The sequence below is a fragment of the Scyliorhinus torazame genome, chromosome 3, assembly GCF_047496885.1.
Source record: "Scyliorhinus torazame isolate Kashiwa2021f chromosome 3, sScyTor2.1, whole genome shotgun sequence".
Lineage (NCBI taxonomy): Eukaryota > Metazoa > Chordata > Chondrichthyes > Carcharhiniformes > Scyliorhinidae > Scyliorhinus > Scyliorhinus torazame.
Window position 1 is genome coordinate 90,597,221 of NC_092709.1, and position 22,214 is coordinate 90,619,434.

Sequence of the window (22,214 nt, forward strand, 5' to 3'; positions counted from 1 at the left end):
ATTTAGTTGCACACATCACATCCTAGAGTATTCATTAACTATGGGCTCCAGGCGACACGGTGGTGCAGTGGTTAGCACTGCTGCCTCACACGCCGAGGACCTGGGTTAGATCCCAGTCCCCACTCCCCGTGTGGAGTTTGCACATTCTCCCTGTGTCTGCCTGGGACTCATCCCCACAACCCAAAGATGCACAGGATAGATGGATTGGCCATGCTAAATTGCCCCTTAATTGGAAAAAAAAAGATGGGTTCCATTCTGTGTCGGAAAAGCTATCACAAAAAGAATCCAAATTCTTTTATTCATTTTATTTTAATATACAATGTATTTTTGAATTGCATTAAAAAACTGGTATGATTTGGAATACACAAAAACATTAATTAACAGCTTACAGATACAGATAAAAGTAACAAAACACTAAGGTGCAGAAATAATAGGATATCATTTACAAGCTTGGTTTATACAAGATGTGTATTATTGTCACTTAATTTAGTTAAAAACAAAAAATCAGTAAGGTTACAGTCCAGCACTTGGCTATTCCTACATAGAAAACAGATGTTCTATTTACATCACAGTGAGGCTGTGATTCAAAACCTCTTGCATGTGTCATCAGCATAGTTTCATAAACGGTCTTATATACAGCATATTTAGTCACAGCAAAAAAGAAATTAGATTTGCCAAACATAAAATTCAATTCCACTCCTAAATATCAGCTAAATAAGAGCTAGAGTACAAGGAATGAATTGAGTCCAGATGTGGCATGCAATATTTCAGCTTAAATTCACACATTCTCTCCTTCATTCCTTAGTTTCTCATATAGTTTGATTTGGTTTTTTTCCCTTTAATTAGCTGCAGGCCTGCTGCCTGGTGACATGTGATGTAGTAAAGTGTCTTGTAGCATGATAAAATAGCAATCCATACAAAGAAGCCGAGACATCAAATATTGGCAAGCAATCTCACTGTGGGGCAAAAGGGGTGACTATGCTCACCCGGCGTTTCCAGTAAGATGCAGGATTCTCACTGCTTAACGCATGTGTGCAAAGAACAATGGAGTCCGGAAAACAACATCCTCAAGGATTTTGACAGATTCCCCCTGGTCTATGTAGCTCAATTGCACCAGGGGAAATAAACTTCAATCAAAAAGCTCTCACTTAAATATAATAGTTGCATTATCCTTGAAATGCAAGCACTGTTGTAAAAAATAATATATACAGGGGATAAGAGAATTCTGCACAAATTTACATTTGTGTTTTAAATAAACAATACAACGGCTGGATGTCCTTGGGAGGTTTCCTTTTTGGGGGTGGGGAGGTGGGAGGCCAAAACATTTGCTCTTCATTAGTTGTAATTCCTGAACCCATTTCACTTTCTGGAGTCAAGGACTTTGCACACATTGAATAAGCACCCACACATTAATGACCCAACTGGGAGGCCAACCTCGAGAAACGTGTCGAGGGCAGGGATATATCGGTCTGGCTGCAATGTAATGATTCCAGCGCAAAGAAGTTTATAAGAGGTAAATTAACTTTTTCCGGCCAGTTTTCGGACTGTAGACTGAGTGCTGAATTTGCACTCCAGACACACACAGCTTTGCCTGCTAAGTTCATGTAAGGAATTTGCATTATGAGGTTCTGCAGGCCATCAATTTGCCTGAATTCTGTTTGTTCCATACTGTGTGCCAGGTTTGCAAATTCATAAAATTATTCCTTTAAAATATATTCAAACTCTATGAGAGCCCAGTTCATGAAGAATAGAAGTGTGTAGCTTCGTCAGTCATCTTAGACAGCTTAGCAGAAACACAAAAATAACACTGCATCAAAATGAAAATAATTTACAAAAGCAGAACACATCTGGGTGTAGAATTAATAAAAGTTTATTGCATACATTTGCTGGGTATTTTTCTGGATAAAATAAAGTCAGAATTGCCCATTTACCTTTCTAAATTCTGATCTCAAGTCAGAGTAAGGTTTTCACTGATGGCTAGTTAATTTCAGAGGCAAAGACAAATAAATAGTAGCTGATGTTGACATAAATCCAGCACTGATTGTTCTGCTCATCAGGCAGCTAGCTAACAAGTTAATTAAACTAACTGATTGTGTGCGAACTTTGAAGAAAAATGACTTAGTGAGTTTGAAAATAAACTTTACCAACCAGCAACTATTTATGTAGAGGAGGAAGGCCCTCACAGATGCAACAAAGGCAGCAACAAGACAATGTGTCATCTGCAAAGTCTTTTTTAAAATTTAGAGTACCCAATCATTTTTTCTAATTAAGGGGCAATTTAGCATGGCCCATCCACCTACCCTGCACACCTTTGGGTTGTGGGGGCGAAACCCACACAAATACGGGGAGAATGTGCAAACTCCACATGGACAGTGACCCAGGGCCGGGATCGAACCTGGGTCTTCAGCTCCGTGAAAGTCAATGTCGTGTCCACTACTTGGAGTAACTGATTATAAAAGCTGCATGATTTAAAGAATGCAAATATGAGGCATGGATATTACTGTAAAGTAGTAGCACAAACATATTATGGGCATGAAGCCAAATAGTGGATTATTTTAGATGCAAATTTTCAGAGTACAGCAAGTAGAAATCAAGTCAAGTATATATTAATATTCCTTAATAGAAATACATCTCCTGGGTAAGAGACTTTTTTTAATGATTGGGGTGGAAAATAATTATGGCCCATTTTTAGGGTCATAACTGACCGCATGTAGTCATGGTTCAATAGAATGGGACTGGATATAATGTAATAATTACCGTGAGCTGCTAACTCTTCCGTGGGCCACTTGCTGCTTTTCTGGGCTCCAGTTTGGGCAGGCTACCTGACCAACAATGGCCTGTGAGTGATTATTGGTTTCTACAGTGGCCTCTCGTAATCCCTTTAAATTGGGCCACTACAGATCTGGAAAACCTAGACGCAGCTTGTGCAGTCTTTGGCTTTAAAGAATTTAACAAATAGGTCCTGAAACAGTTAAGAGAGCTTCATTTCAAGATTGAAATAAATGCCTGTGTGAATGGCCACCTGAAAAAGAGGGTCCTGACAAATGTAGCAGTGGTCCAGTTCACTAGCAGTATTTGAATGAGGTCACAAAGCCATAGGTGGTCCAGGCCTTTCAATGTTCCACCAGCCTTTACACCCCTTTCAAGCATAAACTGAGATCTGCCCTAACTGCCTCCTTGCTGCGAATGTAATGCATGTTTGCTTCATATGTTTAAAAAAAAACAAATGAGGAAATTAGCTCCAGTCTAGGAGGCATATTTTCAGAGCACTTTACATAAACAGCTAGGAACTGAAGCACCGATGGTGGCACATTCTTTCATTATTCACCTGTGGCACTTCTGGCAATTTGGAACAGAGCCATTCAGATTATAGAAATTTACTTGTTCATGTCTTTATACACAAGGTCTAGTTCTATTGCAATGCATCACAGCTTCGGTACAGATTTGTCTCTGATTTTCTACTAACAGACATGGCCCAAAATTAATGCTTATTGTTAACAGACTCGCAGATGAAAGTAAAAATGATAACATATGACAATGTTTTTGTTTCCCTGGAAGATGTTAATTGGCACTATTATTAAATAAACATTACATTACCAAATACATTTCTGCACCACATTTGTAGTCCACAACTACATAAATTGACGTTTTGTGGTTTGGCACTAAAGATCAAAAGTGAAATTTGTGTTGTATTTGACCATGGTCAGGAATATTTCAGAAATCTGGATATTAAATGGGGATTGAAGAGGAGCCAAGAAATGTTCTGCATAACCTTTGTCACATTAATGCCTCGCAGAGTCTCCATAATATTTTTGTGATGGAAATCAAGTCACTGAATCATGTTTGCATAAAAAGAGAACCCTAATCTTCAGCAATGCTATTTGGCAATTAGCAATTCAGCAGTGAAAAGATTGATGTTTAAAGCATTTTGAAAGAACATGTTCTTTCGTGTTACTTTAACCTTCTCGTCTGGTGCTATGCAATTGGTCTCTCCATCAACAAGACTGGTTACAATCAAAGCTTTCAGGAATGCCATACAAAATTGAAACCTCTAGTTAAACCTTTAAGTGGTTGAATGCATGTCGGGGAAAGGAATAGGACACATTGCTAGGGTTAGATTCAGTAATACTGTGTGGATCATAAACACCAGCGACCTGTTGGGCCGAATAGCCTGGTAAAATGCTGTAAAATATTACTTATTAGAAGATGAGGACAATGAATTGGCACAAATAACAGACAATATAAGGCATGGTAATTGGATGGAATTTCTTTTGACAAAATATATGTTCATTTTCTGGAACACATTTCCCATTGATCAATTATTTTGCCATATTTTGGGAATGTTGTTTCAGAGCTGCGATATATAATGTATTTTTACCATTATGATAATAACCATGGCAAGTGATTTGGTGGGACATCGCATCCCACTATAAATTCCACAAATTTTCTGTATTGCAACTTGTGTACAAGCTTTTTGGAGCCAGTGAAAATGTGCACTTCTGTCTCGATAAGACCAATAACAAATCACTTGCCCAAAAAAAACTTATATGATTCTGCTCTAAAGGAAAAATGCTGCAAATGGTGGACATCGGGAATAAAAATGGCAAATGTTGGAAACACTCAGCAGCTCGCTGACCCAAAATGTTAACTGTTTCTCTCGGGGAGAATGTTTCCTTTATTTTTAGTTCTTAATATGATGACAACTGAATAATTTTTGTAATAAATTGCTGATAAAAGTTTCTGAAATAAAAATAGTACCGCCAAGTAGCTCTCATTCCCATTGTTGAAATGCAGGATTAATCACCAATGCTGTACAGAAACACAAAACCTATCCGAAAACTATTTGTAGTTCACATTTTTTTGTTGTTTTCATATTTTACATTTAATTCTTCACCATTGCATTCATGGGAATCTTGGCAAATAATTTTTAAATATGGACTTACTTCAAATAAAATTACACAATTACATGTTCCTTGAAGTACAAAAGCACATTAACTATCTTACATCAACTATATATCAACTATATATCAAAAGTTGCCTGTGTATCAAAACCCTCTTCATCGTAGGCGAGATGAAGTTACTACTTTAGAAAATTGGTGGAATGAGACAAACTACAGTAAATGACAAGTACAATATCTTGAATCTGTGACCGAACACACATTTTTAAGAACCAAAATCAGCCTTGCATGGTAAATGCAAGCAGTGATTTTTATCCTTTAATGAACCAATACAAGATGGGCTCAATTTTAACTGTCTACATGAATGGGTTTTGACTTGAATTAGAATAAGGCCAAAATGTGTTGTAGGAAATCATACATTGTTCCTGGAAAACACTTCAATGTCTCATCTACCCGGGGTAACAATGAAATCGGGTGATAATTTTCAAAATTGGGCGGCTACTGCAGAAATGAATGGGGCCACGGTTGTATTGTGCAGCTTTTTCTTTGAGGGAGCACCATTCACAAACCACTTTTCTTTTAATATAATCATAACTTAAAAAGGCAATTTCTAATGCCTTTGTTGTAATAAATATATATGTTTCTCTTTGTACTAGGGGGGTGCTTAAATTGTCATTTGTTGTTTGATTTTTAAAAAGAATTGTGACATTTATCCACTAAAATGACATAACATTCTTGAATAAGCATCCAGTTTATAGTATCCACTCTGCAACACACTTAGCCAATCAACTATGGTTGGGGTGGGGGAGGGTGGTTTGGGAGTGGTGGGATGGGAGAAGGGTACAATTAAAATTGCTTTAGTTTTGATCCAGGACCATAAAGAGACACTTCAACATGGAATGGCTGCTAGCTTTCTGCAAGTTATTTGAGGACCATGCAGGCAGGCCTTGTAGTTTCTTGAACTGAAGGACTCAATAGCAGTGCTTCCAGTCTTGTACATATTGTTTAAGGAAATAAATATTGAATAAGGGAACTGTTCCTTTTTTTTTTTATGTTCCATTCTTTAGCTCCCATTCCTATAAAACAAAAGTGAAAAATGAGCACAACTATTAGATGTTTTCTATTCAAATAGAATCTAATAACTTTTTCAAATTGCCTATATTTTTTCCAAATCTCCTGATTTTTATTTCAATAAGAAAAATACCATATGAATGCTATTTGGCCATTGAGCTTACAACCGTGAATACTAGCTACGACCAATGTCCTCACTTATGTGGTTTTGGATTTTTCCAGCTCAAGGTTAAGGCTGGGTTAACTGAATATATGATGCAGCACCTCTAGCATGCTTGAAAGAAACAGGTGGCTATAAGGTATGGTTCTCAAAGGTCTCCATCATTGTGGGTGTCACAACATATATGGATCTGTTGTGGCTAATTGACAGGGATTTATTGCTATTAGTCAATAACTCCAATATTGTCTCTTGAGATCACAATGGTAGCAACTGAACTAGAAGGACCGTGATCTTTTCTCACTTTGTCATATCCATGTTCGTATGGTTAACAACAGGCAACGGTTTGAAGGAGTACACCATCCACATGATAAACATTTACAGTGCAAAGAGCCAAATGGCCCAAACCACCCACTCTTGGTTTGGAGTAGGAATTGCACATTGTAGATGTGGAAACTAATGAATGAGTTGAAGACAAAGAATAGGGGGATAAAAGGTACTGCCCCGAATTTTGTGGTAGTAATGACAGCAAAACTGCATTCACCATCATTATGTCTCTGAAACTTCCAGCAATTTCTGGAATTCACACAACTGCAGTAAAACACAGAGATCCACATGTTGCTGTCAGTAATGTTCTGCTCCATGTACAGGCTGTACTGTTGAAGTATCCACAGAATGTAATCAATTGGAAAATCACTGAACTGATATGAACATGCCCCTGAATGTTATTACCCTCACTGTGAAAAAACCTTGAATAAGTTACACCTTGCTGAATGAAGTGTAACAGGGCTTTAAATGGTGTACTATGTTTGTAATTACTGAAATTGTCGCTGCCTCCTAGAAAACTAATTTTATATTTGTAGAATGTCAAATCTTTCCATTATAACAGAAAATATACTATTTTGTAGGTTCCTCATATTTCAACTTTCAGCTCCAATCATTTAATTTTCCCTTTGGAAATTATATTAAAAAGTGAAAGATAATCAGTGCATTTAACTTACTAGTTAGCGGTCTGTGAGAATTCTTCAATTTGATTGGCTACTTAGCCTGTTTACTGACATCACCGTTGTTGAACATCTAGACTTGATGCAAGATACAAACAAACTGGGTGCTACTGGGCCGCTAGCTATCTGATGGCTGGCAGCTCTTGGAGGTGATGGAGCCAAAAGCCACAAATTCATACAACTAGCTGCCTGCTGACCATAACATCCAGCCGTGCCTTCTCCTGCCAGTGGAGGGGACTTCGTTCCTGATCTTTCGGCATCTGGGCAGGGCCGCTCCCTCCACTTATTTTAACCTAACCTGCCAGTGGGAAACTGACAGTAGAAAGTAAAATTGGATAGGTTGTAAAATGACTGGTCATGCTGATCCCATCAATTTGCCTCCTGCTGTGTTGAGGTTAAATTTACCCCCCCCCCCCCCCCCCCCTCCAACACAGCCCAATTTTACTTCCTTATGACCTTTGACTGTCGAACAGAAGGGAAACCATACTTTCTCACACAAATTAAAGGGGCTGATGGAACATTTTACTCAATAAAAGACACTGGTTACATAAGAAAGTATGGCACTCTGATGGCTATGCTGCCAAAGTAGCAACCCAATAGTCAGGAATTCAAATCCCAGCACAGGAAGTTGAGCACCAACTTCAATAAGACATAAGAGTGGAAGTAAGGCCATTCGGCCCATCGAGTCCACTCCACCATTCAATCATGGCTGATTTCAACTCCATTTACCCGCTCTCTCTCCATAGCCTTTAATTCCTCGAGAAATCAAGAATTTATCAACTTCTGTCTTAAAGACACTCAACGTCCTGGCCTCCACCACCCTCTGTGGCAATGAATTCCACAGACCCACCACTCTCTGGCTGAAGAAATTTCTCCTCATCTCTGTTCTAAAGTGACTCCCTTTTATTCTAAGGCTGTGCCCCCGGGTCCTAGTCGCCCCTGCTAATGGAAACAACTTCCCTACATCCACCCTATCTAAGCCATTCATTATCTTGCAAGTTTCTATTAGATCTCCCCTCAACCACCTAAACTCCAATGAATATAATCCCAGGATCCTCAGACGTTCATTGTATTCCTGGGATCATCCGTGTGAATCTCCGCTGGACCCGCTCCAGTGCCAGTATATCCTTCCCGAGGTGTGGGGCCCAAAATTGCTCACAGTATTCTAAATGGGGCCTAACTAATGCTTTATAAAGCTTCAGAAGTACATCCCTGCTTTTATATTCCAAGCCTCTTGAGATAAATGACAACATTGCATTTGCTTTCTTAATTACGGACTCAACCTGCAAGTTTACCTTTGAGAATCCTGGACTAGGACTCCCAAGTCCCTTTGCACTTCAACATTATGAATTTTGTCACCGTTTAGAAAATAGTCCATGCCTCTATTCTTTTTTCCAAAGTGCAAGACCTCGCACTTGCCCACGTTGAATTTCATCAGCTATTTCTTGGACCACTCTCCTAAACTGTCTAAATCTTTCTGCAGCCTCCCCACCTCCTCAATACTACCTGCCCCTCCACCTATCTTTGTATCATCGGCAAACTTAGCCAGAATGCCCCCAGTCCCGTCATCTAGATCGTTAATATATAAAGAGAACAGCTGTGGCCCCCAACACTGAACCCTGCGGGACACCACTCGTCACCGGTTGCCATTCCGAAAAAGAATCTTTTATCCCAACTCTCTGCCTTCTGCCTGACAGCCAATCGTCAATCCATGTTAGTACCTTGCCTCGAATACCATGGGCCCTTATTTTACTCAGCAGTCTCCCGTGAGGCACCTTATCAAAGGCCATTTGGAAGTCAAGATAGATAACATCCATTGTCTCTCCTTGGTCTAACCTATTTGTTATCTCTTCAAAGAACTCTAACAGGTTTGTCAGGCACGACCTCCCCTTACTAAATCCATGCTGACTTGTCCAAATCCGACCCTGCACTTCCAAGAATTTAGAAATCTCATCCTTAACAATGGATTCTAGAATCTTGCCAACAACCGAGGTTAGGCTAATTGGCCTATAATTTTCCATCTTTTTCCTCGTTCCCTTCTTGAACAGGGGGGTTACAACAGCGATTTTCCAATCCTCTGGGACTTTCCCTGACTCCAGTGACTTTTGAAAGATCATAACTAACGCCTCCACTATTTCTTCAGCTATCTCCTTTAGAACTCTAGGATGTAGCCCACCTGGGCCCGGAGATTTATCAATTTTTAGACCTCTTAGTTTCTCTAGCACTTTCTCCATGGTGATGGCTACCATATTCAACTTTGCCCCCTAACTCTCCTGAATTGTTGGGATATTACTCATGTCTTCTACTGTGAAGACTGACGCAAAGTACTTATTTAGTTCCTCAGCTATTTCCTCGTCTCCCATCACTAGATTACCAGCGTCATTTTGGAGCGGCCCAATGTCTACTTTTGCCTCCCGTTTTTAATGTATTTAAAGAAACTTTTACTATCATTCCTAATGTTACTGGCTAGCCTACCTTCATATTTGATCCTCTCTTTCCTTATTTCTCTCTTAGTTATCCTCGGTTTGTTTTGATGCATTCCCTAACTTCCTTTGTCAGCCATGGCTGCCTAATCCTCCCTCTGATAACCTTTCTTTTCTTTGGGATGTATCTCTGTACTGTGTCTTCAATTACTCCCAGAAACTCCTGCCATTGCTGTTCTACTGTCTTTCCCACTAGGCTCTGCTCCCAGTCGATTTTCGTCAGTTCCTCCCTCATGCCCCTGTAGTTACCTTTATTTAACTGTAACACCTTTACATCTGATTCTACCTTCTTTCTTTCAAATTGCAGATTGAATTATACCACATTATGATCACTGCCTCCTAAGTGTTCCCTTACTTTAAGATCTTTAATCAAGTCTGGCTCATTACATAACACTAAGTCCAGAATGGCCTGTTCCCTCGTGGACTCCATCACAAGCTGTTCCAAAAAGCCCTCCTGTAAACATTCAATGAATTCCCTTTCCTTGGGTCCACTGGCAGCATTATTTACCCAGTCCACCTGCATATTGAAGTCCCCCATGATCACTGTGACCTTGCCTTTCTGACATGCACTTTCTATTCCGTGGTGCATTTTGTGCCCCTGGTTCTGACCACTGTTAGGAGGCCTGTACATAACTCCCATTATGTTTTTTTTGCCTTTGTGGTACCTCAACTCTACCCACACAGACTCCACATCATCTGACCCTATGTCGTTTAGTGCTATTGATTTAATGTCATTCCTAATTAACAAGGCAACCCCACCCCCTCTGCCCACCTCTCTGTCTTTTCTATAGGTTGTGAATCCCTGGATGTTTAAATGCCAGTCCTGAACCCCCTGCAACCACGTCTCTGTGATGCCTACCACATCATACCTGCCAGTCACAATCTGGGCCACAAGCTCATCTACCTTGTTCCGTACACTGCGCGCATTTAAATATAGCACCTTTAATTCTCTATTGACCGTCTCTTTTTGTTTTCTTAGTGTGGTGAACCTTGGTTTACTGAGCCTTTCCATACACTGTGTCATATTTTGTGGGATGGGGACTATCGTAACCTCTCCTGAGTTCTGTCTTTTCGTGCTTTTTTGTATTCCTAAGCAGCTACGCTTCCCACTGATTACTTCACCTTCCCTCCCCAATCTCTAGTTTAAAGTCCTATTGACCACCCTATTTACTCTTTTCGCCAGAACACTGGTCCCAGCTCGGTTCAGGTGGAGACCATCCCAACAGTATAGGTCCCCCCTGTCCCAAAACTGATGCCAGTGTCCCATGAAAAGGAACCCCTCTTTCCCACACCACTCTTTCAGCCACGTGTTAACTTCCCTTATTCTTGCCTCCCTATGCCAATTTGCACGTGGCTCAGGCAGTAATCCGGAGATTATGACCCTTGAGGACCTGTTTTTTAAATTTGAATCCTAGCTCTTTAAAATCTCTAAACAGGTCCTCGTTCCTAGACATGTCTATGTTGTTGGTACCGACATGGACCACAACAACTGGATCCTCCCCCTCCCTCTCCCTCTCCAGTATCCTTTCAAGCCGGTCAGGGATGTCCCGCACCCTAGCACCGGGCAGGCAACATACCATGCGGGACTCTTTATCCTGATCACAAAGGATACTATCTATCCCCCTGATAATAGAATCCCCTACAACTTGCCCATTTACTCCCTCCCCTTGAATGGCCTGCTGAACCATGGTGCCTTGGTCAGCTGACTCATCCTTCCTGCAGCCATGTTCGCCATCCACACAGGGAGCAAGTGCCTCATACCTGTTGGACAGGGTCAAGGGCTGAGGCTCCCGTGTTCCTGACTGCAGGTTCCCTTTACCTGCCTGACTTGCAGTCACACCCTGCTGTCCCTGGCCACTGGCAGGATTTAAACTACTTACTCTGACAGGTGTGACTGCCTCCTGAAACACAGTGTCCAGGTCAGTGGGTAATAAGGTGGGTAATTTGTCAGCAGTAGCAAACAACCACAAAAGCTGTTGCGTTAGAAACACAGGAACAAGGGGAGGCCACTCAGCACCTCAAACCTCTTCTCCTGCTGTTCAATGTGATCTGTATCTGAACTCCATTCTGCTGCCTTGGCTCCATGTCCCTTAACACCCATGGCTCACAAAAATCCAATGATCTCAGAATTACATTTTTTAACTGAGCTTTTCGTGTAAGGGTTTATATACCTTTACTATCCCGTATGTGTAAAACTCCAACTTGTACATTAGAGTCTGATGGACAAAGGATTGGGCCTTCCCTGATTAGCCTAATATCTCACCGCGCCTAAATATAACTCTGGACAACTCATTGGCCTTGACTCTAACTTTCCATAACAGGCGGAGAGGATTAGTTAAAAACGAAACACCAGAGAATGCACCCCTGACCGAGGTGCCCGCCACCATTATTACAGCAACAGACTTCATAGCGTATGGTCATCCCATCTCGGAGAGGCAAGAAACTTTATACTATTTAAATTAGGCCCCCACTAGGCAGCTAGGAGCCTGCTTTAAATGTAATTTACCAGCTGGGTTTCCCTGGGCTCAGAAAACCCGTCAGAGAAAGATGGTGGGAAATGCTAGATAAAGCAGATTACTAACTTGTAAACCGCCTTTATGGGCTTGGAAGATCAATAAGTCCCGCCCCCCACTCCAGCCCTGTGAGGAAACACTCAGCATCTCTTCTGTCAATCGCCGCCTCGCATCACTGCTACCAAGCCTCCTGCCAGCCTCCAACACCGTTTCATCTGGAGGTCTAATCTAGAGCCTCGATCTCTACCATTTTTCGTCCCGATTGTCGGACTCCCACCCTCTGCCCCATATCCGACTGATAGAAATTGGCTTTTTTAGTGAGCTACAGGTAAAAGGTTTAATTGAGAACTCATTAAGAACAATTAACTGAAATCATATTAAGCATTAATTCAGTGCAACTATCGCTGGGAATTAATCAGATAAGACTCTGTATTTTCACATTTCACAAGGTGCTTGAGGTCTGCAAGGTCAGTGACTCAACTAGCTAAAGGACCCTATTGTTTGGTAAAAACTGGGCGGCTGCCCAGTACGGGCAGTTCCGTTTCTATAGAAACAGCCAGTCTATGTTGAGATGCAGATGTCGATAATTTGGGAAATTGGCAAGCGATGGTATGGGAAATTCACACCGATATATTTAAATACATATCTCTCTTAAATTGATGGACAGACACTTTGGCTGAATTGAGTGAATTATGAATTAGTTAAAGCCAATCACAGATGTAAAGAAGGCGAAACCTTAAGATAATAATCTTCTTAAGAATCACTTGGCTGGGGCTGAGTTTACCACAGGGGCTAAATAGCTGGCTTGTAATGCAGAACAATGTGGATTCAATTCCCGTACCGGCCTTCCCGAACAGGTGCCAGAATGTGGCGACTAGGGGCTTTTCACAATAACATCATCAAAGCCTACTTGTGACAATAAGCGATTATTATTATATTATTATAAAATCCATTCCGGAATCAATCTATCTCTTTCTGTAACCTATTTTCTTTGCTTGCTTTTGCTAAATCGCCATCTTTCTTTTGTTTAAATCACTCAGTCTTTTTATACTGTGTATTATGATTTGAAGAATTACCACGATTTATATTTTAAACTCAACCACTGTATTCGCTAAAGACAATCAATCTGACTAGCCTGCTAAAGGGCTAGTCGGAATTCTCTTAATGTTGTATTGAAAATAAAGTTACCAGTGGGCACCACAAGCTGACAAATAAAGTTCAACTGAGCTTTGCCAATAAGCACAGACTTGATCTCTTGATATTTGGGAACTAAGAAGGTATAACAGATATCCAGGGTTCCGAATAGACACAGAGATCCATCAACTGGCGCTGCGAGCAGCTGACTACACCAACTGGCGCTGCGAGCAGCCGACCATGCCAAAATATCTCCCATTGTCAGGGAAGGCTGGCTTTCCCACCAGGTCAGCCAGTCAATCTGGCCGATAGCTGTATGGGGAAATAGAGATGCTGTTAAAACAGTCAGGGCCTCTGTGCCACCCTGGCTTTCCATGTTTCTCTCCCACTATTACACTCCCACACCCTCCCCAGAGGCCATAATCCATTCAAGGCTATGAGCAATGACCATTAACTACTGCTTGTGCCCACAGCCCAAGAACAAATTTCCCTTTGCTAATAAAGTGTTGATCCTTCATTTCTGTGGGAAACATCTGTTGTAACTTTCGTGGTCACAATGGCTGAATATAATATAATATAAATCGCTTATTGTCACAAGTAGGCTTTAAATGAAGTTACTGTGAAAAGCCCCTAGTTGCCACATTCCGGCGCCTGTTCGAGGAGGCTGGCACGGGAATTGAACCGTGCTGCTGGCCTGCCTTGGTCTGCTTTAAAAGCCAGCTCAGACAAGCCTTTAGCAATTTCAGGGCTATTGTATTCTCCTTTATTCATCCCACACAGGATATATATATATGATGTGGACATTCACCCAAGGAAGGAGCAGTGCTCCGAAAGCTATTGATTCGAATCAAACCTGTTGGACTTTAACCTGGTGTTGTTAGACTTCTTACCAGGATATATATGCACATCAGGTCGCAGGCACTGAGTTGTTTTTTATGATGTGAGAGTAGTGTTTTCCCTTTAAACTAATACCAGTGATATAAGCAAAAGGCATGAGGCATCCCAGGCCCAGGCGAAAGCTTTCCTAATTGCTTGGGCAGCTGCTTACATTGCAGATATCTGCAACAATGAGCTTCTCTGAAATGAGGGGATGAGCAATGTTGAGTTAGTCTGGCGTACCTTGGCCTTCCTGCGCACGTGGCCACGACTTGGGGAAGAAACCATAGAAGGTGGTCTTCTCCCGAGAGCAGCTGCATTCACAGGCAATGATGATGGCTCAGTGTCACTTGTATCACAGCTGGAAGCTGGAGAATTGTCCAGGGTTCGATGCATAAACACGGGGGACTGAAAAGAACCATAAATAATGCAATGAATATTTCAAATTCAGGGGCCACCTCCACTCACTCTTCTGTGATACACACAAAATATTCTGCAAATCTCTGTGTTGAGGCACTTCAACAGAAATGTTAATATTTCCATTTGCCTTCTGTTAAATAGAAATAGAGTGCTGTGTTCTCTGATTTTGAGGCGATGTCCCCACGCCGGCGTGGGAACGGTGGCGTTTTATGACAGAACAAATGGGATAAAACGGCCACCGATCCTCCATTTGGCTGGGGACTAGCATCAAGGCAGCGTAGCTCTAGCTGCCGATAGGCCAGGAGAATTGCCGGATCCGTGGCCACGCATGTACACGGCAGCGGCCTGCAGCTATTGCGCTGTGCAACATGGCGGTGGCCGCTCGCGGACCCGGCCCCCATTTGGCCGACTTGTGTGCCCCGTACCACCCCCCAACAGTGCCCCCAGCCCCTGGCAAAGTCCCCCCTGCCTGAGGATCGGCCCTTCCCCGACTTTTCCGGCGCTGGACTGAGTCCGCAGCCGCCACACCGAGTTCCCGACGGATGAGACCACACGCGACCGACGCCTTCGGGAACTCGGCCGGTCGGGGGCGGAGCATGGGAGGGTTGGGCCTCAGGCAATGTCCTGAGGCCATCGATACGGCGCGCGGCGTACTCTCAGAGTGCACCCCTTTGGATGGGGGGGTGGGGGAAGCATCGCGAAAGCGGCACCACCCCCGATTCGGTCGTGAACGGGAATTCTCCGGCCGATTGTGAGTTCGGCATCGCCAACCGGAGAATCCTGCCCAGAATCTCTACAGTGCAGAAGGAGACCATTCGTTCCATCGAGTGCACGGACCCTCTGAAAGAAAGAGGCCCACTCCCCCATTCTATCCCCATAACCCCAACTAACCTGTACATCCTGGACACTGAGGGGCAATTTCCTCATGGCCAATCCATCTAGGGCAGCACGGTAGCATGGTGGTTAGCACAATTGCTTCACAGCTCCAGGGTCCCAGGTTCGATCCCGGCTTGGGTCACTATCTGTGCGGAGTCTGCACATCCTCCCCGTGTGTGCGTGGGTTTCCTCTGGGTGCTCCAGTTTCCTCCCACAGTCCAAAGATGTGCAGGTTAGGTGGATTGGCCATGCTAAATTTCCCTTAGTGTCCAAAATTGCCTTTAGTGTTGGGTGGGGTTACTGGGTTATGGGGATAGGGTGGAGGTGTGGGGTTGGGTAGGGTGCTCTTTCCAAGAGCCGGTGCAGACTCGATGGGCCGAATGGCCTCCTTCTGCACTGTAAATTCTATGATAAATTCTATGATCTAACCGGCACATCTTTGGACTGCGTGAGGAAACCGGAGCACTCGGAGGAAATCCACGTAGAAACAGGGAGAAAGCGCAAATTCCACACAGTCACCCAAGGGCGGAATTGAACCCGGGTCCAGAGTGCTGTGAGGCAACAATGCTAACCACTGTGCCACCATATCACCCCAAATCTATAAAAACATTTTGTTTAGATATTACGTGTACCGACAGTAGGGACCCATTCATTGTTTTACCACACATAACCCATGACCTCTACCGCCCAGAAGGACAAGGTCAGCAGATGCATGGGAACACCGCCACCTGCCAGTTTCCCTCAAAGTCATGTAGCATCCTGACATGGAACCAAGTCGCCATCCCTTCACGGTCGCTGGGACAAAATCCAGGAATTCCCTTCCTAACAGCACTATGGGTGTACCTACAACACATGGACTGCAACGGTTCAAGAAGGAACCTCACCATCACCTTCTCAAAGGCAATTAGGGATGAGTAATGAATGCTGGCCTTGCCAGTGATCCCCACATTCTGGGAATAAATACACACACACACATATAAATATACAAGTTGGAACTGTGAAAATTAAATACTTTCATTTCAGTTCTCTAGATTAATGTCTATTTCATGTATAAGTTCCTATTAAAGCTAACATAACAAGAAAGGATATAGTCCTGAACGTGCAATCCAAATACTACCATAGTAAATTTTGAAATTCAACATATTAAAATGTCACAGAGTGATTGGGATGTTTCCAAGAAAACCACTGACATTATGGCCAGTCGGGAATCCACTGCCAGATTTTATATACACTTAAAAAAACATGTGAGCCTTTTATGAACACCAGACAGGAAAAGATCCTTTTCTTCATCCAGCCTATCGCAAACCATTTTTGGTACATTGTGCATATGTTTACCTGTGGGCTGGAGGTTCTTGATGACTTTGGTTCTATTGTCAAGCCCAGTGTGGGTCCTCCAGCAAGTGCTTTCTTCAAGCTTTCATTCACTTCTGTCAGCTCCAATTCCAAGTTCACACGTTCAGTCTCTTTCACCTTGCACTCCTCCTCCAATTTCTTTAGCTTCGTCTCTAATGCGGCCTGAGACTTCTTGCCTATTATTTCATTTGAAAATAAAATGTAGAACGACATTGGGCCATTAATATGGGCAGGGCAGAAGCTGAACGACTGACTCACCTCATAACACTATCTAAATAATTCAGATCACTCCACATGACATTGAGACGTGAATGAGAGCATAGTTTGAGTGAAGGCCCAGTACAGCTATGACTCTAGCATCTACCCAACAATATGGAAAATTTCCATGGAAAACTTGCTCCGCAAACAAGAGGATAAACCTCAATCAGCCAATTACCACTCTAGCAGCCTCCCGCTAATCAACTGTCTTCAAGCAATTTGTGATTAGCTGTTAATAACAGGAAGCAGTCAACAGGTAACACCTACAGTCCAAAGATATACAGGTTAGGTGGAAAGGCCATGCTAAATTGCCCCTTAGTGTCCAAAAAGGTTAGCTGGGGTTACTGGGTTACAGGGTTTGGGTGGAGGCGTGAGATTATTAGAGTGCTCTTTCTAAGGGCCGGTGCAGACACGATGGGCTGAATGGCTTCATTCTGCACTGTAAATTCTATGATTCTACACACCAGAGATCTGATCAATGCTTGGTCTGGGTTCCACAAAAAACTTTCGGCTTTTGACCTTATCAAATATTTAATCCAAGAATGGTTTCAACATCCAAATGCCAGGGAAGAATCTGGCACCAAGTAGCTCTGGCAAAAATGAGGTCAATGAAAGTCAAAAAGAAAATCTGTCCTATGGCTTGAATCGTATCTAACTCGAAGGAAGATGGTTGATGTTTTAGTAAGGCAATCAATATTACTGTCTTCCCTTCATTATAAGGTCAGAAGTTGGAGCTGTTGTTGAGCCAGTGTTCAGCTCTATTTGCAACATTGCCGATAACCGAGACAATGTTAGCTTTCTTAAGAGCTCGATTAACATCCAGGCTCGATTTGTCAAGTAGCGGGTAATGGCTGTGCCACATAAATATCAGGCAATGATCATCTCAAACAAGAGAAAGACATGACTACTAAGGTATGTTCAGCTGCAAGTGCACTTCGATGACTCATGTTCAAGGGTCCTCCCTGAAGATAACTGTTCCAGATGTTTTCCTGCCTCACCATCCTCAATCTTGTCAGTTATCTCAATCGTTATTCTGAAGGTCTCCAGCCAACAGTGTTCCTGTTACTAACGAGTTATGAAGCATTCAGCAAAACCACACATACAGGGCATTCTTTAGGGCAGGATGTATGACAGGATATTACTAAACCATTTGGTAGTGAAATTGTAATCAAGAGAACTCCAATGGTCTGTCAATGAGGATGGCAGCTGAGTCATGAAGTTGATTGCAGCATAGTTCAATCACTGAACATGGGTTTCTTGGCTCAAGTGCGCAAGGTATCACCCTTGTCCTCACCCCACCTATATTTCATTAGATGTTTCTGGCAATAGTTATGATTGGGTGTTTGTTGCAATATAAATGGGTCATGGTAATTGCCAGGCAATTGAGTACAGATCCGTGTGATGATCAAACAACAGTTGTTCATTAATGGATGGAAAGCCCTTGCAATTCATGAAAGCATTAAAGTCAGGTGAAAAAGACAAAAGACCAATGGTGACTTGGATTCAGGGAAAATCCTGCTACTCAAGGGGCAGATTGGCCATGTGAGAAATTGGGAAGTTTCCCGAGGGCCTTTGTGAATGGTGCCATAATAAGGTATTATATCACATCTCTCCTTTATCCATTCAAATCTTTAATAAACCTGCATCCTTTTGAGGAACCAGTCTACTGCTGCTGATGCTTCAGGGAAAATAATGAAAGCATTTATTGTATCAAACATGATATCAGTTACTTGCTCAATGCAAACATGAACTTCAGACTGACTGATATTACTGAATTCTCATGGCAATCTGGAAATAAGGGAGATAAAGGCCTCACAGTTGCACTGATCTTGAGTAGAACAGATAGTGCAATATTAGTTGCGGCAGTCAGCTCCAAGTCCCCTTTCCACAAGCAATAAAAATCTAGCGGCTTCTCAGAGAGCTGCCGTCATATATTTTCTGTTGGAACGGTATGTATTCCTGTTTTATTTTCTCCCTCTCCAACTTCATCTCTGTTTGTTCCTTCCTCCTAATGTTGCTACTCGTCATCATCCTGCCAAAATGGAATTCTCAGAAAGACACATATGAAGAAATGATGGAAGATTTCCCTTGGCGGTTTAAAATGTTCTATAGCCACCAGAAGCACTTTGATGACACTGAAGTTCTATCTAATACATGCAAAACATTTCCCCAAACTTTCAACAGTCTTATTTGAGAGCAGTTGAGGATGGCTTTCAACGTTGTTGGGAACAGACACTGCCTAATTTTTGTGCCCTTAATTTGTGGGTGTGGGCAGCAATTGGCAGGAACACTGTAGGCAGTCTGAAATTGAATTGTGACTTGTAAATGTGCCATTTTAGTTTGATTGCTCTATATTAATGAAGCTGCTGCTCATTTACAGCAGGGGCTAGAGCTATCTAGCTTGAAAAATTGGAATGGCTGATAATGGAGTAATGCACTCTCTCACCCAGTGCCATTATTTTGTGACACTATGCACATATTGATACTTATTTATATTCTGTACTTGAATAGATACGCTTGGTGAAAGGCGGAATGCAAATACATTGAGGTTAGTGGTGGGAAGGGAAATTGTTGATGCTATGGTTGAGTTAATTTGGGGATGGGGTTGAAATTCAGTATGAGCTTCCACTTGTCTGCTCTAAGTGGATTTGTTGAAAGGCTTTTTGACAGGGTCAATTAACTGCAGGCGTGTCATGTGAGAGTACCTTTATAAATGTTTATAAATGGGTGTGTATTACTGCAGTGATGTCAGAGTGGGTGGAGCTGGGCTGTCTGTCAGCTTTTTACTTTTGTTTTAGGCTTTTTGCTGCAGGGTGTGTTTTAGTTTTGTTTTCAGTGTTGGAGCTGAAGCCAGACAGAGCAGGTGTACTGCTGTTCTCTCTGCCATCAAAAGACTATCTCTGGATCATTCGGTGAATCCAGAATTATAAATGTTCTCAGTAGTGAATGTAAACCTAATGTGCTTCTGTTAAAAGGTGTTTCTTTTGTCTTCTGGATGTTGTTTTGGAAGTTATTAAGGATTACTTAGTGTTGTATTCTTTGGGGGTTGTATTTGAATTGATGGTTGCTAAGATGTTCACTGTATGTTTTAAAAAGGTTAACTTGAGTGAATAAACATTGTTTTGCTTTAAAAAATACTTTTCCGTTTCTGCTGTACCACACCTGTAGAGTGGGCAGTGTGCTTCCCATACCACAATCTATTAAAGGTTGTGGGTCAGGTGAACTTCATGATACACTTTGGGGTTCTCTAAACCCTGGCCCATAACAGGCGGCACAGTGGCGCAGTGGTTAGCACTGCTGCCTCGCGGTGCTGAGGACGCGGGTTCGATCCTGGCCCCGGGTCACTGTCTGTGTGGAGTTTGCACATTCTCCCCGTGTCTGCGTGGGCCTCACCCCCACAACCCAAAAACGTGTGCAGGATAGGTGGATTGGCCACGCTAAATTGCCCCTTAATTGGAAAAATGCTTTTTTTAAACAATCAATTATTTGCACTTCAGAGTCTTAGAACGCAGAGCTTTGTAGCTGAGGTATATTATTTCTTAGAATTAAAAGATTTAAAATGCCTACCTGTACACGTTTCAATCGCTGCTTTCAGCTCCCTCCTGTCTTTTCTCAGCTGTGTCAGTCGGGTGCGTAGAATTTCTTTCTGCTTTTTCATCTCTTCCTCCTTGGACTGTAATCTTTTTGCATCAGCTTCCACACGGTTCTTGCCATACTTATATTGATCAGCATCTGTGAATTCATCCCAAAGCATTTTAATATCTCTTTCTTGAAGATGCAAAGCAGTGGTGCCAGAAACATCTCACCAAATGATACCGACTCCAATAACCTGCAAGCACTTAGAATACAAACGAGTCACTGGTCAAAGTCACTATCAAACACAAGTCACCTAGACACGAACATGTGTTTCATCTATATCATATGATTTTACAATAAAAAGAAATATGAAATGGTTATTGTGAGAGTAGAACATGGAAAAGTGAGTTTGGTCGGCCAAAACAGCAACAAAACTTTGACTTAAGCAATATCCCATGTCTCAAAAAATGCCCAACTATTGACACGGTGAATGAGAGGATAAATAAAGATCTGGACATTTGTAAGAAGCAATGTGCAAAATCATATGTATGTTATTTGATTTTGACCACACCTTAAAGATGTGGTACACACCATCAGACAAGCTGGCCCAGAACATGCTGGAAAAATAACAAATGAGTTTACGGCACACACCATTATTTATGTATGAAAAAAATACAGCAATTTATGGCAATGAAGAGATACACTGAGTTATTCTGAATTGTCAGCAACTTCCGGACAATTTACACTCCTCCGCTGTTTGCCTTGCAAAAACTGGAGATCACCATCAATTTCCCTGTCAGTGTCAAGAAGATTCTGTATCTCCCCTGTTAAAATCTCAGCAGAATGTTTGCGTTGCTATTTCATGATGTAAGGACCACGTTCAGTTTGTATTTTGCCAGGGGCACTCAGCTCCAGATCTCAATACAGCCTAAGTCCAAATATGGACAGAAGAGCTGCAGCGGGATTCTCCGACACCCTGCCGGGTCGGAGAATCCCCGGGCAGCGGCGCGAATCACACTCCGGCGCCAGGTTTTGTGGCGGGGGCGGGGTTTATGCAACCGCCGGTTGCCCCCCCCCCACCACACCCACCCCCCCCCAAACCCCCACCCACCCCCCCCCCCAAACCCCCCCCACCCCCACCCCCCCCCCCACCCCCCCCCCCCAGGCAATTCTCCAGGTCCCGATGGGCCGGGCGGCCATCCGTTTTTGGCCAGTCCCGCCGGCGTGGGTTAGACATGGTCCCACATGGCGGGACCTGGCAGGTAAGTCGGCTGGGGCGGCCCTCAAGGAGGCACGGGGGGGGGGGGGGGGGGGGGAGCGCGGTGGCCTGGCCCGGGATCGGGGCCCACCAATCTGCGGGCAGGCCTGTGCCGTGGGGGCACTCCTTCCACGATGTTCCGGACATGTTTCGCACTTGCGTATTTTTCCCATTGGCACCATAGAGAATTGGTAGTGGAAGATTTTGGTCAGGCCTTCATCTGCATCCCATTAGTTGGATGGAAATAAGTTTCACACTGGCCTCCAGCATGGCGGGCACCAGCAGATGATACTGCAGGAAATTAATGCTGGTGTGAAACCCATTTATGCACTCTTGC

The 22,214-nt window shown here is 42.9% G+C and overlaps 1 protein-coding gene across 3 annotated transcripts in view; it reads right to left on the reverse strand.

Moving 5' to 3' along the window:
* Positions 1 to 290: 290 nt before the first annotated feature.
* Positions 291 to 22,214, reverse strand: part of afap1 (actin filament associated protein 1) — a 342,584-nt gene continuing 320,660 nt past the window's right edge. For all 3 annotated transcript variants that reach the window (XM_072495955.1, XM_072495957.1, XM_072495956.1), the window contains 4 exons: positions 20,611 to 20,775; positions 16,768 to 16,961; positions 14,380 to 14,544; positions 291 to 5,974 (listed from right to left, as the gene is read on the reverse strand). In XM_072495955.1, the coding sequence (XP_072352056.1) occupies positions 5,948 to 5,974; positions 14,380 to 14,544; positions 16,768 to 16,961; positions 20,611 to 20,775 (551 nt within the window). In that variant the 3' untranslated portion in view covers positions 291 to 5,947. The remainder of the gene's footprint in view (positions 5,975 to 14,379; positions 14,545 to 16,767; positions 16,962 to 20,610; positions 20,776 to 22,214) is intronic.